The sequence below is a fragment of the Chrysochloris asiatica genome, unplaced genomic scaffold (genome assembly GCF_000296735.1).
Source record: "Chrysochloris asiatica unplaced genomic scaffold, ChrAsi1.0 scaffold00036, whole genome shotgun sequence".
Taxonomy (NCBI): domain Eukaryota; kingdom Metazoa; phylum Chordata; class Mammalia; order Afrosoricida; family Chrysochloridae; genus Chrysochloris; species Chrysochloris asiatica.
In genome coordinates, this window is record NW_006408554.1 from 2,423,891 (window position 1) to 2,438,194 (window position 14,304).

The 14,304-nt window shown below is 37.1% G+C and overlaps 1 protein-coding gene across 4 annotated transcripts in view; it reads left to right on the forward strand.

The window, feature by feature from the left end:
* Positions 1 to 14,304, forward strand: part of STAU2 (staufen double-stranded RNA binding protein 2) — a 473,318-nt gene that overhangs the window by 194,866 nt on the left and 264,148 nt on the right. For all 4 annotated transcript variants that reach the window (XM_006860010.1, XM_006860012.1, XM_006860011.1 and 1 more), the window contains 2 exons: positions 8,981 to 9,140; positions 10,184 to 10,291. In XM_006860010.1, the coding sequence (XP_006860072.1) occupies positions 8,981 to 9,140; positions 10,184 to 10,291 (268 nt within the window). The remainder of the gene's footprint in view (positions 1 to 8,980; positions 9,141 to 10,183; positions 10,292 to 14,304) is intronic.

A 14,304-nucleotide genomic window follows, 5' to 3' on the forward strand; every position in this document is an offset into this window, starting at 1 on the left:
AGCATAATATTCCATTGTGTGTATGTACCACAGTTTGTTTATCCATTCTTCAGTTGATGGGCAGTTTGGTTGTCTTCATCTTTTTGCTATTGTAAATAGTGCTGCTATGAACATTTGTGTGCATATATCTTCTCGTGTTGTGGCTTGTTTTTCACAAGTGGTAGACTTTAACAAAGAAAGAGTGTGTGATAGTTCTGTGTTTAGGAACTGCCACACTATTTTCCATAACTGCTGAGAAGACGATCAGTTGCTCATATGCAAGTTCATATTAAAACTGAAGAAATTTTAAAGTCCCATGGAGCCCAGATATGACCTTGAATATATTCCACTTGAATTTAGAGATCATCTCAAGAATAGATTTGACACATGGAGCACTAATGACCAAAGACCAGGTGAGTTGTGGGATGACTTCAGAGACATCATACATGAAGAAACCAAAAGTCACTAAAAAGATAGGAGAGAAAGAAAAAAACAACAACATGAATGTCAGAAGACACGCTGAAACTTGCTTTTGAACATAGAATAGCTAAAATAAAAGGAAGAAATTATAAAGTTAAAAAAAAAAATAAGGTGAGTAGAAGATTTCAAAGGGCAGCTCAAGAAGACACAGTAAAAGTATCATAGTGAAATGTGCAAAGACCTTGAGTTAGAAAGCCAAAAAGGAACAGCATGCTTGGCATTTCTCAAGATGAGAGAACTGAAGAAAAAGTTCACGCTTCAGCTTACAGTATTAAAGGATCCTACAGGAAAAATACTGAATGATGCAGAAAGTATCAAAAGAAGATGGAAGGAATATACAGTCATTGTACCAAAAAAGTTGATGTTCAGTCATTTCAGGAGGTAGCATATGATCAGTGAACAGTACTGAAGGAAGAAGTCCAAGCTGCACTGAAAGCATTGGCAAAAACAAGTCTCAAGGAATTGACAGAATGCCAGTTGGATCTGTTCCAATCTGATACAGTGCTAGAAGTGCTCACTCTTAGAATCCAAGAAATTTGGGGAACAGCTACCTGGCCAACCACCTGGAAGAGAGTCATCTTTGTACATATGCCAAAGAAAGTGAACCAACAGAATATGGAAATTTTTGAATAATATCATTAGTACCACACACAAAATTTTGTTGAGGATAATTAAAAAATAGCTGCAGCAGTACATCGAGAGGAAACTGCCAGCAATTTTTGCTGGATTCAGAAGAGGATGTGGAACAAAAGATAGTGCTGTTATCAGATCTTGGTTGAAAACAAAGAATGCTTTACCTGTGTCTCATGGACTATACAAAGGCATTCAATTGTGTGAATCATAACAAATTATGTATGACATTGTGAAGAATGAGTATTCTAGAACACTTATTTGTGCTCATGCAGAAGCTGTGCATAGTCCAAGAGGCGTGGTTTGAACAAAACAACAGAATATTGTGTGGGTTAATATCAGGAAAGGTGTGTGTCAAAGTTGTGTCTTTTTACCATACTTGTTGAGTCTGTATGATGAGGAAATAATCCAAGAAGTTAGACGACATGAAAAGAGCAACATCAGGATTGGGGGAAGACATTATTAACAACATGCCATATGTAGTTGACATAACCTTGTTTACTGAAAGCAAAGAGGACTTCAAGCCTTTTGGATGAAGAACAAAGACTACAGACTTCGGTATGGATTGCACCTCAACAGAAAGAAAACAAAATTCCTCATGACTGGGTGATAGATGGAGAAAAAGATGGAAGTTGTCAAGGATTTCATTTTACTTGGAGTCACAATCAACAATCAATGCCCATGGAAGCAATGAGGAAATTAAACCACGTGATGCATTGGGCAAATCTGTTGCAAAGATCTCTTTAATGTGTCAAAAAACTAAGATGTCATTTTGAAGACTAAAGTGCACCTGACCCTAAGCCATGGTACTTTCAGTCGTCTCATAATACATGGGAAAGCTGGACCATGAATAAAGAGGAAATAATAATTGATGCCTTTGAATTATGATGTTGTAAAGAATATTAAATACACTGTGGTCTGCCAGAAGAATGAACAAAGCTGTCTTGGAAGAAGTTCAGCCAGGATGTTTCTTAAAGATGAGGTTTTCTCATGTACTTTGGACATGCTATCAGGTGTGACCAGTTCCTGAAGAAGGGGCAGCATGCTTGCTAAGGTAGAGAATGAAGATGAGGAAGATTTTTATTGAGTTGGGTTGACATAGTGATTACAACAATGGGCGGAAACATAGGAAAAAATTGTGAGGATGGCATAGGACCAGGAATGTTTCTTTCTCTCTCTTTTTTTTTTCTTTTTTGTATGTAGGGTCACTGTGAATTACAACTAACTCGATGACACCTAACAGTAACAACAATAGTATTTTTGGGGAGCACTGTGACACTGTTTTGCAACCCAGGTGACATAGTTGATTGTGCGTTGGGTAGCTAACCACAGGGTCAGCAGTTTGAAGTCCACCAGTTGCTCCACAGGAGAAAGATGAAACTTTCTGCTCCTGTAAAGATTTACAGTCTTGGAAACCCTATATAGACAGGGTTGCTATGCATCGGAACTGATTTGATGATCTCCTCCCAGCCAGCCAGTCAGTCACACTGTTTTCTCCAGTTGCTGTGCTGTTTTGGATTCCTGCTAGTAATGAATAAGGTTTCCAGTTTCTCCACACCCTCACCCACATATATTATTTTCTTTTTTTATTTTTATCATCCTAGTGGGACCGAAGTAGTAGCTCATTATGTGTTTGATTTTCATCTCTTTGATGGCTAATGACTTTAAGCATCTTTTTAAGTTTTGGTGACTGCTTGAATGTCCACTTCGAGTCCTTTGCACATTTTTATTTGGGTTATTTGTCTTTTGGTTAAGTTGTCGAAGTTTTATATACATTTTGGTTATTAGATTCTTACTGGGTGTATGGTTTCCAAAGATATTCTTTCAGCTTGTCTTTTAACTTTATTTTAAAAAGAAATGTTTTTTGGTTTTATTTATAAAACAAAAAGGTTTTATTTTTTATAAGGCTTCATTTGTTTATTTTGTCTTTTGCTCTTTGTACTTTTGTTTTTTTATTAGGTAACTTAATTGTTTAAAAACTAGGCCCAACAGCATTTCTCTTGCATTTTCTCCTAAGAATATTTATGTTTTTATATTACATAGTTAGATCTGCAATCCATTTTGAATTTGTTTTTGTATATGGTGTGAGCCATGGATTCCTATTTCATTTTTCTGCCTGTGGAAACCCAGTTTTCCCAACACTGTTTATTGGAGGGTTTTCTTTTGTCATCAAATGGGCTTAGAACACCTTGTCAAGAATCAGTTGACCATAGGCCAGCTGTACATCTTTTCTTTAATACTTTATTGACTTTTGATTTCTTGAAGAGAGACTAAATCATTAGATTTCTTCCAGGAAATAGAAAAGAGAAAATATATTTTGTTTAAATTTTTTATTTTTTGCAAGACTTACAGCACATAGAGGGTAAAGGGGCATGGAAAAATAAATAAATGAAAACTCTTACCCACAGAATTTATAAAATTTAGGCTGCTTGGCAATGTGCCCCATAATGCTTGAGTGAAAAGTCAGATGTGCCCATTTTTGGTCCTGCTTAGTTTGACGTGCCTTAAAAACGTAGGCTAACTTTATGGAGTTCTATTGGTTTCAGCAAGAACTCAGCAAAACACCTTTGAGGACATTGGTTCACTTTAGTTTTAGAACCCTTGGTTTGATTCTCTGGTCTGCTTAAGACATAGTTAAAAGAAAGTAAAACAGTTTTTTGTATATTCTTAAGAGCCTGAGCTCAGAAGTTAGGCAGCCTTGACTTTGACTCTTGCAACTTTGTTGGGGGATTTGTTACCTCTCAAGGTAACCACGAAGTCTGCCTTCTGTTTCTCCAGGTTGCTGTGAGGATTAAAAGAAAAAGAGATACAGTGCTTTCTATAAAGAATGTATGTGATTCCTTCCTTAAATGAACTTTGTAATAATTGCCAAGCCATAAGCTGTTTTTTGTGGGTGTGGTGATATTGGGGAACAGTGGCTCCAGAGTTATTATATGCAAAGACTAACCAGGGTAGTATGTTAAAGTGAAAATTCTTATTCTGTCCCTCCCTTCCTCAATCATTCACTGTTATCTTTTTTATTCCAACTCATAACGATCCTGTTTAGGGCTTCCAAGGTTCCAAACCATTATGGGAGCAGAGTCTCATCTACTTCTTGAAGATCAGCTAGTGGGTTTGAACTGCTGACCTTGCAGTTAGCAGTCCAGTGCTTATCCTACAGTGCCACACCCTGATTTAGTAGGTCAGGGTTGGAGCACATGAATTGCACTTTAAACAAACAGTAAAGACGAATCTGATATAAGTGGGATCACACTTTGTAAACTGTATACTTTGAGAGCCTCGGTCTCTGAAACCATTTGACTCAAATTATAAAAGCTTGGGTATGTAAGTTTTCCAATTCATCTTTTTAACAGCAATTAATATTGAGATCTAAGCACTGAGTACAAAACTCTAATTGAGAAAATCATTCAAGAATAGTAATTTAAGTTTAGATAACTATGTATTAATTTGTAGAAAGACGCCACTTAAAATTTCTTATAAAAAATAAGCTTATTGTTTGAAGTAGATAAAAATATAAATAATAACCATATCAAACAGAATAGTTTAACATTTAAAGTTAATAAAATTTGGATGTTTCTTTACCAAAGGAAATAAATATTTAGAAACTAGGACCTAACATATAAAAAAACAAACATTGCAGTTATTTCTCCTATAATTCAATCAGGGTGCCATTAACAGGAGTGCTCTGGTTAATCTTAATTGTCATGATGGTATGAGGAGATATGATATATAAGGTATTCAAACCTCTTGGGATATGTTATTAGGATCCATTATTAAGTAAGAGGATGAAGTGAAACTGGAATGAAACAAGTCAGGCGTCTGATATCAGTATTTCCTGTTGTTAGTACTAGAAGATTTCACCTTTTACATTAAAAATATAACATACTGATGTTTCCCGCTGATATTTATATGTTATAATTTCTGTGTTTCTTTACATGCACAGGCATGCAAATCCGCACCCACAGACTTGCATTTGATGACCAAAAAGGAAGAGGCCCCAAGGGTTCTTCAGTGTGCAATTAATATTTTGGTCAGAAAATCAGTAGATTGTTTCAGTATGGCTGTATGTTATGACATCATATTCCAGTAAAATTATAATGAACAGAAATGTTGTTTGTCTCTGTGGCAAACCAAAATGAGTTTTGTAATTGTCAGCAGGCCTTAGTGATTACTGTGGCGCCCACTACCTCCACTGTAGTTTAGGATCTGTTAGCATTCCAATTGTGCACCTCTATTTTCAGAAGTTCTTGTAATTCATTGTAAACATTTGCTCTGTGGTGAAAGCTTGCCATGTAAGATTGTATCCTCCAGGAATAAATTTCTGATTTCAAGTAGTCTGTATTAACGCATTATAGTGAAACCAGGTTAAAATACCTATAAAATTCCATGGAGGTGAGAGAAAGCAGAATTTTGTGGGGTACAAAATGAAAGGTAATCTATAATACTCAAATTGTTGTTGTTGTTAGGTCCTGTTGAGTCAGTTCCAACTCATAGTGACCCTATGCACAGCAGAACAAAACACTGCCCGGTCGACATTGTTGTTGTTGTTAAGTGCTGTCGAGTTGATTCCGACCCATAGTGATCCTGTATAGGGTTTTCAAGGAGCAGCTGATGAGCTTGAACCACTGACCTTGCTGTTCAAACAACTTTGCAGTCTGATGCATTAGCCCACAGCGCCACACCAGGACCACATTACTCTCTCAAAATTTCTGCATTAAAAGGATCTAAGATTAAAAAAAGATAATAAAAACTTGTGCACTCCAGTATATTTATAATTAATGTAATCAAAGAGCAAAAGAGGCTATAGTTTTTAATGTATGTATTTTTTTAGAAAAAGGGTTTAAAAAGTCTTACTGTAAGTGATTTTTTTCCTTCCTTATAACATTTCTGTTTGAAAAATGAGAACGTGTGACTTATATAATGAAAACACATTTAAAACACTTTATCTTCAAGCAAAAATGCTAGAAAACTGTGGGCCAAGAAAATTGAGTTTGGGTTAAAAATTTGCAGGAGTGACTCTCTTTTTGTCGCCCTCTTGCTTTCTGTACTGCATTTGACACTGCTGATTATCCCTCTCCTTGACATTGTTTTGTCATTTCTTTCTTAGCTCTGAGGCCTCTTTCATCTCCCTCACTGCTGTCTATTATTTCCCCTGCCCTTTGATCATGGGCATCAATCAGGCTCCAGTCCTCAGCTCTTTTTTGGTTTCTGTACATTTACCCTTTCCAGGTGCTTATCCACTCACATGGTTTCAATTATTGCCTCCCAAATCTGCATTTTCACTCCCACTATACATCTCTAGTCCTTCACCTCCAGTAAACCTTCACTGATTAGTCCCATCTGCCTGGTGAATTCTCCTGAGATGGCCTCTGTCCAGTTTTTCTCAGATCGAATGTAGAATACTTTACTCGGATGTCCAGTAATCATCTAAAAGTTTGTAGGACCTTGATTGTGCTTCTTTTTTCTTGGAAATAAACACTTTCCAGCATTGGAGTGATTTTGAACTTTATCTTTTGGCATTGTATTTATAAATCCACCATGCCATGAAAATTAATCCTATTGGTTTTGCTCATATTCATGTGAAAGCTGGGCAATGAATAATGAAGACCAGAGAAGAATTGATTCATTTGAATTATAGTGTTGGTAAAGAATATTGAATATAACATGGGCTGCTAGAAGAACAAATAAATCTGTCTTGGAAGAAGTACATGCAACCAGAATATTCCTTAGAAGTCAGGATGGTGAGACTTCGTCTCATGTACTTTGGACATGTTGTCAAGAAAGACCAGTCCCTGGAGAAAGACATCATGCTAGGTAAAGTTGAGGGTCAGCAAACAAGAGGAAGACCTCCAACAAGGTGAATTGACACAGTGTCAATAACAACAAGCATAGCAACAATTGTAAGGCTGGCACAGGACCTGGTACTGTTTGTTTTGTTGTACATAGTTGCTATGAGATGGAACTCATTCAACAACACCCAAGAGCAACACTAGCTAACTCCAGTGGCCATTTCATTTTTCACTTATTTACTAGACCTATGAGAAGCTTTTGATACAACTGTGATCCTTCCTTCTTCCTTGATAAATTTATTTTTTTGTCATTTTGCTTTCAGACCAGGCTGATTTTGGCTCCATCACTCCCTTCCAAAGAGTTCTCATGTCTTTAAACACCATTTTTATGTCGCTTGGACCTCTTTCCTAGAGTTAAGGGTCATAAATCCAACTGTCCACTAGATATTTCCACTTGGAAGTCTAATAGACCTAGTAAGTTAACAGCTCCAAAATGGAACTGCACATTCCTTGTTGCAGTGTTCACTATCTCCCATCTTTTAGTTCAACTCAGAAATACTGAGGGTTGGCCTTGACTCTTTCCTCACTAGTCCTCAGGTAAACTCCGTCAGCTCTACTTAAAAATTCATACAGAATTCAACTTATCTTAATTTCCTCTGCTAACACCCTAGCCCAGGCCACTATCACCTTTCCCTTGGATTTGTCATTGGCCTCTTAATACATTTCTCTACACTTACTGTCACTGTCTATGGCAGTCTGCTCTTTATATATAAGTCAGATGGTCCTTCCAAAATGTAAGTTGATCATTTCACCATTCTGCTTAAGACTTTCCATTGGTGAGGCATTTCATCACAGCAAAAGTCAGACCCTTACAATGGTTTGTAAAGAACATTGTGAAGTCTGGCCCTCTTACTTACTAATCATCTCTAAGATTTTGTTCCTTTACTCATTCAACTCTAGCTTGTTTGGCTTCTTAGTAAAGCTTCAAAGCAGCAAAGACTTTGGTATATTTTATTCATTTTCATATCCTGCTGTCTTACAAAAGGCTCTCGATACATAATTGTTAAATTAATGGGGTTTATTACATGAACTCTTATTTTTTTTCTTCTTTAGTCTCTATTAGGTTTGTTCTTTCCTCTTATAACCACTTTTATCCCTTCATGTTTGCTTTATTGCACCATCTAACTATGCCTCCTTATGTCAGTTTCATTAAGAATTGTCACCTTAGAATATTTTATTGATTTATTTGTTATACTTTCTGCTTAAGAATTGGCTGGTATGCGTTATTCTTTGTTGTATTGAATTTGATCTCCTTAATGCCTTGCATCAAAGTAACTCCATCTCTCTGCCCCCTCCTGTTTCTAATCATAAGTGCCTTCTGCTAAAAGCTCAGTAATCTCTGTTTCCTAAGTAACACAGATTCTGGCCTGTCTCCAGTCTCTTTATTAGCTCTCTCACCTGTGATTGTTGCTGTTAAGTGCCATCAAGTCGGTTCCGACCCATAGCGACCCTGTATAGGGTTTCCAAGGAGTGGCTTGTTAGCTTGAGCCTTGTGGTTCAAACCGACCTTGCAGTCTGACGCATTAACCCACTGTTCCACTCCAGGACTTCCCTCACCCAGTAGCCCCTGACTGTTTGATCCAATTCTCTCAAAATATGACTGAAAACGCCTCTCTAGAAAGTATTTGTCATAGAGTTCATTAAAATAATTGGTGATATTTATGTTTACTGTTGCTTTTTTCGTTAAATGGACATCAGTGTACATTCTTTGTTATCTATAAATATATTGGTAATTTTTCTTTTATAAATACCTAATAGACTCCTGGTGTGGTGTGCTGAAGGATAAACACTGGACCATTATCTGAAAGGTCAGTGGTTCAAACCTACCAGCCACTACTAAAAAACCCTATAAAGGATTGCTATGAGTCAGAACCAACTTGGCCGCACTTAACAACAACAATGACGTGAAAATTATATTAGGTTTAATAGGAGGGCTTGGTACCTACATTATATAGTTTGTATGCTTTTCAGAAGAACTAATTTTATTAATGAGTATGGAGTGGTTTTATTGACCTAACAGTATTTTTATTTTCTTATTTTAGGTATCATTGCCCAATGCCTAAGATCTTTTATGTTCAGCTGACTGTAGGGAACAATGAATTTTTGGGGGAAGGAAAGACTCGACAAGCTGCTAGACATAATGCTGCGATGAAAGCTCTTCAAGCACTCCAGAATGAACCTCTTCCCGAAAAATCGCCTCAGGTGTGGTGCTGCCACTTGTTGACTGTATTTTCGTGATTGTCTCCTAGTGAGAGTGTTGAGAAGACAAATACAAGCAGTTTTCCAAACAGAAGAGAAGAAATCTAATGGGCAGAAGACAAGACTGGTGATCTGCTATTATTTGCTTCTCAGGCTGTCCATTATACGACACTACCTGATAAAATTACCTAAACTTTTAGTTTGGGTTCATCTAAGGAGCACATTTCCCAGGCAGTTTAGGATTTTAGGTTGTGTGCAAGGATGAGAAGTTACATTCATTTGCCTTGCATTTTTTGCTACGTTGATTGAATACGGATTGCATTGTACTGCTCTAAAATCAAGGAATTTTAAGGGATAGGAATTCTTTAAAGTAGGTTTTCCAGTCTACTGATATTTTCAGATGACGAGATTGAACTATTCTTGAGTGATCTCACCCAATTTTCACAGCTTCCGGTGATTTTTTCTTCCCATTGACTTTAAAATAGTGTCTCTAGCTCAGACATGTCCTGTAGTATGTTCTATTGTGTTTCAACCTAAAAAATTCCCCTACCTCCAAACCTATTACTCTTTTTTTTTTTTTTTTTGAGATTTATCTTAGTGATGTTTTCCTTGTATAATTTCACAATAACTATTACTTTTTATCTGAGTTTGCATTCTGTTTACTTTCTATAACATAATCTTACTAGAAGATTAAATATACTAAAACTCCACAGTGGGAGGGATAGAAGTCTGTAAGATGTAAGATTGGGATCTAGGAACATAGGTAAATACAAATTAGTGTATGGTTAAGTAGAAAGATTTAACTCAGCATTTATGCTTCTGCTTGAGGGAAAAACAAAAACAAAAACCCCTGTAAAAATCCAACGACAAAAAACCTGGAAGCAAAGCACTTGAATACTGTGGTTGCATAGGAATGTACATGGAATACAGTTTGCCTTTTTTTTTTTTTTTTTACTGTATTTTAGATAGGTGCTCTTGAATATAGAATATCTGCAAAAGTTGTTGCAAAGTGAAGAGTCAATGTCATCTTTGTTTTTGCAATTTAGAATGGAGAATCAGGAAAAGAAATGGATGATGACAAAGATGCAAATAAATCTGAGATCAGCTTAGTGTTTGAAATTGCTCTGAAGCGAAATATGCCCGTCAGTTTTGAGGTATGTACTTAGTGGAGATAATCCACTATTTCCCCCTGCTTGTGGTTATTTTAAACAAAGAGACAGATAACATTAACTGGTGTTCTAGGATCCTGAAAGAGATGATGTGTTTCCTTGTGTTCAAATCCACCATCGTGAAATTATAAAGGCCTAGGAGAAAATAAAACTTATTATAATAGCATAGATTCCTGCTGATGTCTTTGTTCTCTCTGTATTAAATCATTTGTGTATAGGAATTCCAAATTTTCATTATAAAATTTATTTTCTAGATTTGAGATAATTTGTTATACCAAATAGGATTTGGTGCTTTTTTGTTTTGTTTTAATTTATTTTATTTCTCTTGTTGTTGAGAATATAAGCAGCAGAACACAAACTAACTCAATAATTTCTACATGTACAATTTAGTGACTGATTAAATACTTCAACTTCCGCAACCATTCTTATCTTCTTTTTCCAAAATTGTCTTCCCCTGCCTTCTGATTACATAAACTTCCCCCACCCCATTAGCATAAACTCACTGCCCTTAAACATTTCCTGTCTAATTCCGATTGTCAATTTGATCCTGCATAGATAATTCTTAAAAGAGTACTATGCTTAAGGTAGACATTTTTACTAATTAAGCTAAACTACTGTTGTTTTAAAGATGACTTCAGGGGCTACTTTTGGTTAAAGTTTAAAGATTATCTCAGGGCAATAGTTTCAGGGGTTCATTCAACCTCTGTGCCTCCTGAAAGTTGGACTTCATGGATCTGATGTTTTTAACAGGGTCAAATAAAAAATATTCATGTGATTATTTAGTGATGTTGTTAAGTGCTATTGAGTCGGTTCTAACTAATAGCCACCCTGTATAGGGTTTCCAAGAAGTAGCTGGTAGGTTTGAACTGCCAACCTTGTGGTTAGCAGTCCAGTGTTTATCTCACAGCACCATACCAGGCCCCAAGAAGAAGATATGAAAATTGGGATATCATTGTTGATATCAGATGAATCTTGGCTAAGAGCAGAGAATACCAGAAAGATGTTTCAATGACTGCAAAGGCATCTTACTGAGTGGATCATAACAAATTATGGATAACATTGTAAAGAATGGGAATTGTATTCATGAGGAGCCTGTACATTGACCATGAAGCAGTCATTGAATAAAACAAGGAAGTATTTTGTAGTTTAAAATTAGGAGAGGTGTGTGTCACTGTTGTATCCTTTTACCATACTTATTCAGTCTTTATGCTTGTGGCTTGCATTCCCATGCTGATCCTACAGTGCCACACTGAGGAGTGGGGATAGGGAAATATAAATATAAATGAATGAGTGTGTATATATATATATTTTTTTTTTTTTTTCAGTCATTCATGCTACTGTTCCTCTCATATCCATTCAGCTTGTGTCTCTGTCCATGTGTCTAACCCATAGAACATTGTTGTTCCAAGCTTATATATATGTAAAGGGAATAGAGGTAAATAGTTATAAATTATATGTATTTTTATCACTATTTACCTCTTTCCCCTTTAGTCCTTATACATCTTCCTATGTCTTCACCTGTCTTCATCATTCTTCTGCTAACCTTCCCCTGCTTGTATGTTGCTCTCCCTGTCACTTGAGTTAACATGTGTTTACCCTCTGCCTAGCCAGTGATCTACACTCGCCTCCCTGGTAACCATCAAAGAACGTTTCTTTTTTCTCTTTCAAACTCTTATATATTTGTGGGATATATAAACACATATATGCCACTCTCTCTTAACCCATTTAGCCTATGTCTCAATCCATGTATCTACACACAGAATACTGTTGTTCCAAGGTTGTGTTTATGTCACTATTGACAGCTGTCTAGATTAGGGTATCTCTTATTGGTCAAAATTTTGAAGGAGACTGAAAGTTTGAGCTCTCAGGTTTTGTATGTTATCTTTACTCCAAAAAACAGTTTAGTTTATAATAGTATGAGCAGATTAAACAGCATTTTGTATATAACTGATGTATTTGTAATTTATTACAGTAGAAAAGTATTTTTAATACATATCTACTTATACTTTTAATATTGTGTCACACAGAGTAACCTTGCCTATAAAATGGTGTCTGAAGTGTCCTTCAAAATACTGTATTTTTCTACAAAATAGAATTTTGAATCCTTGGAGTTCATATTTTCTGGTTTCATGGAAAGGGAGTGAACCCATGAAACTATGGCTTTGAAATCTTTAAACCTTAAACCAGAAATAGCCCCTAAAGTTATCTTAAAGCTCAGTGATAGTTTAGCTTATCTAGTGAAAAAGTTCTGCTTTGAGCATTATGCTCTTTTAAAAACTGTATCTATGGGATCAAATTGAGAACAGCAACTCAAGAGATTAGGTAGGAACCCCTTACAGAACAGTGAGTTTGTTTTAGTGAGGGAGGAGCCATTCAGAAAAGAAGGATAATAGTAGTTGCAGAACTCGGAGTGGTTGTACAACTGAAATAATAATCCTTGTCACTAAATGGTACATGAATAAACTGCTGAGTTGGTCTATGTTTTGCTATGTGTAGTCTCAACAACAGTATCCCTATATAGAATTTGTTGTCATTGTTGTTAAGTGCTGTTGAATTGGTTCCAAATGATAGCGACCCTGTATAGGGTTTCTGAGGAGTGACTGGATTTGTACCACCAACCTTGTGATGAGTTGTTGTTGTAAGGTGCCATTGAATTGGTACCGACTCATAGTGACCTTATGCAGAGCAGAATGAAACACTGCCCGATTCTGGGCCAACCTCACTATTGTTGCCACGCTTGAGCCCATTGATGCTGCCAGTGCTTATACTACAGTGCCATCCCAGGACTCTTATATAGGGTTTATGAGACTGTAAATCTTTACCATGGCAGACAGTTTCATCTTTCTACCACAGAGTGGCTTCTGGGTTTGAACTGCCAGTCTTGCAGTTTGGAGTCTTACTGCATGTCCTAAATTAACCATTGTTGTTGTTTTGTGCTTTCGAGTCACTTCTGACTCATAGCAGTCTTGTATAGGGTTTCCAAGAGTGGCTGCCAACCTTGTGATTAGCAGCCCGTGCTTATCTGATAACACCACACCTGGATCATTTAGAGAGATGAAAACCAAATCTACAATGAGAGACCATCTCATTCTGACAGTAATGACAGTGATCAAAATAACAGAAGAAGAAATGCTCGCAAGGCTGTGGGGAGATTGGGATTCTGTACCCTGCTGCTGTTGTTGTTGTCAGGTGCCACTGAGTTGGTACTGACCCATAGTGACCTTATGCAGAGCAGAACAAAACACTGCCCTATCCTGGGACAACCTCACTACTGTTGCCATGCTTGAGTCCATCGATGCTGGCACTTGGCCAGTCCATCTTGTTGGAGGTCTTCCTCTTTTTCTCTGACCCTCCACCTTACCAAACTTGATGTCCTTCTCCAGTACTCTGCTGGTGGGACTCAAATGGCAAAACCCTTCTGGAAAGCATTTGTGTTGCTAAATGCCACTAAGCTGGTTCTGACTCATAGCATCCCCAGATAGGGTTTACTAGGAGTCACAGGTGGGATTGAATTGCTGGTCTTGCAGATAGTAGCCCAGTGCTTATCCTACAGTGCCATGCCAGGACTCCGGAAAATAATATGGCACTTTATTTAAAAAACTGGAACTAGATGTGCCATATGATTAAGCAGTCCCACTCTAAGGTATATGTTGTTGTTGCTAAGTGCTGTTGAGTCGATTCCAACCCATTTGTTGTTGTTAGTTGCCATCGAGTCGGTACCGGCTCAGCAACCCTATGCACAACAGAATGAACACTGCCCAATCCTGGGCCAACCTAATAATTGTTGCCATACTTGAGCCCATTGATGCTGCCACTTTGACAGTTCATCTCACTGCAGGTCTTCCTCTTTTTCGCAGACCCTCCACCTTACCAAACATGATATCCTTCTCCAGCGACTGGTCCCTCCTGACAATATGTCCAAAGTATGAGAGACGAACTCTGGACATCCTGGCCTCCAAGGAGCACTCTGGCTGTACTTCTTCTAACACAGATCTGTT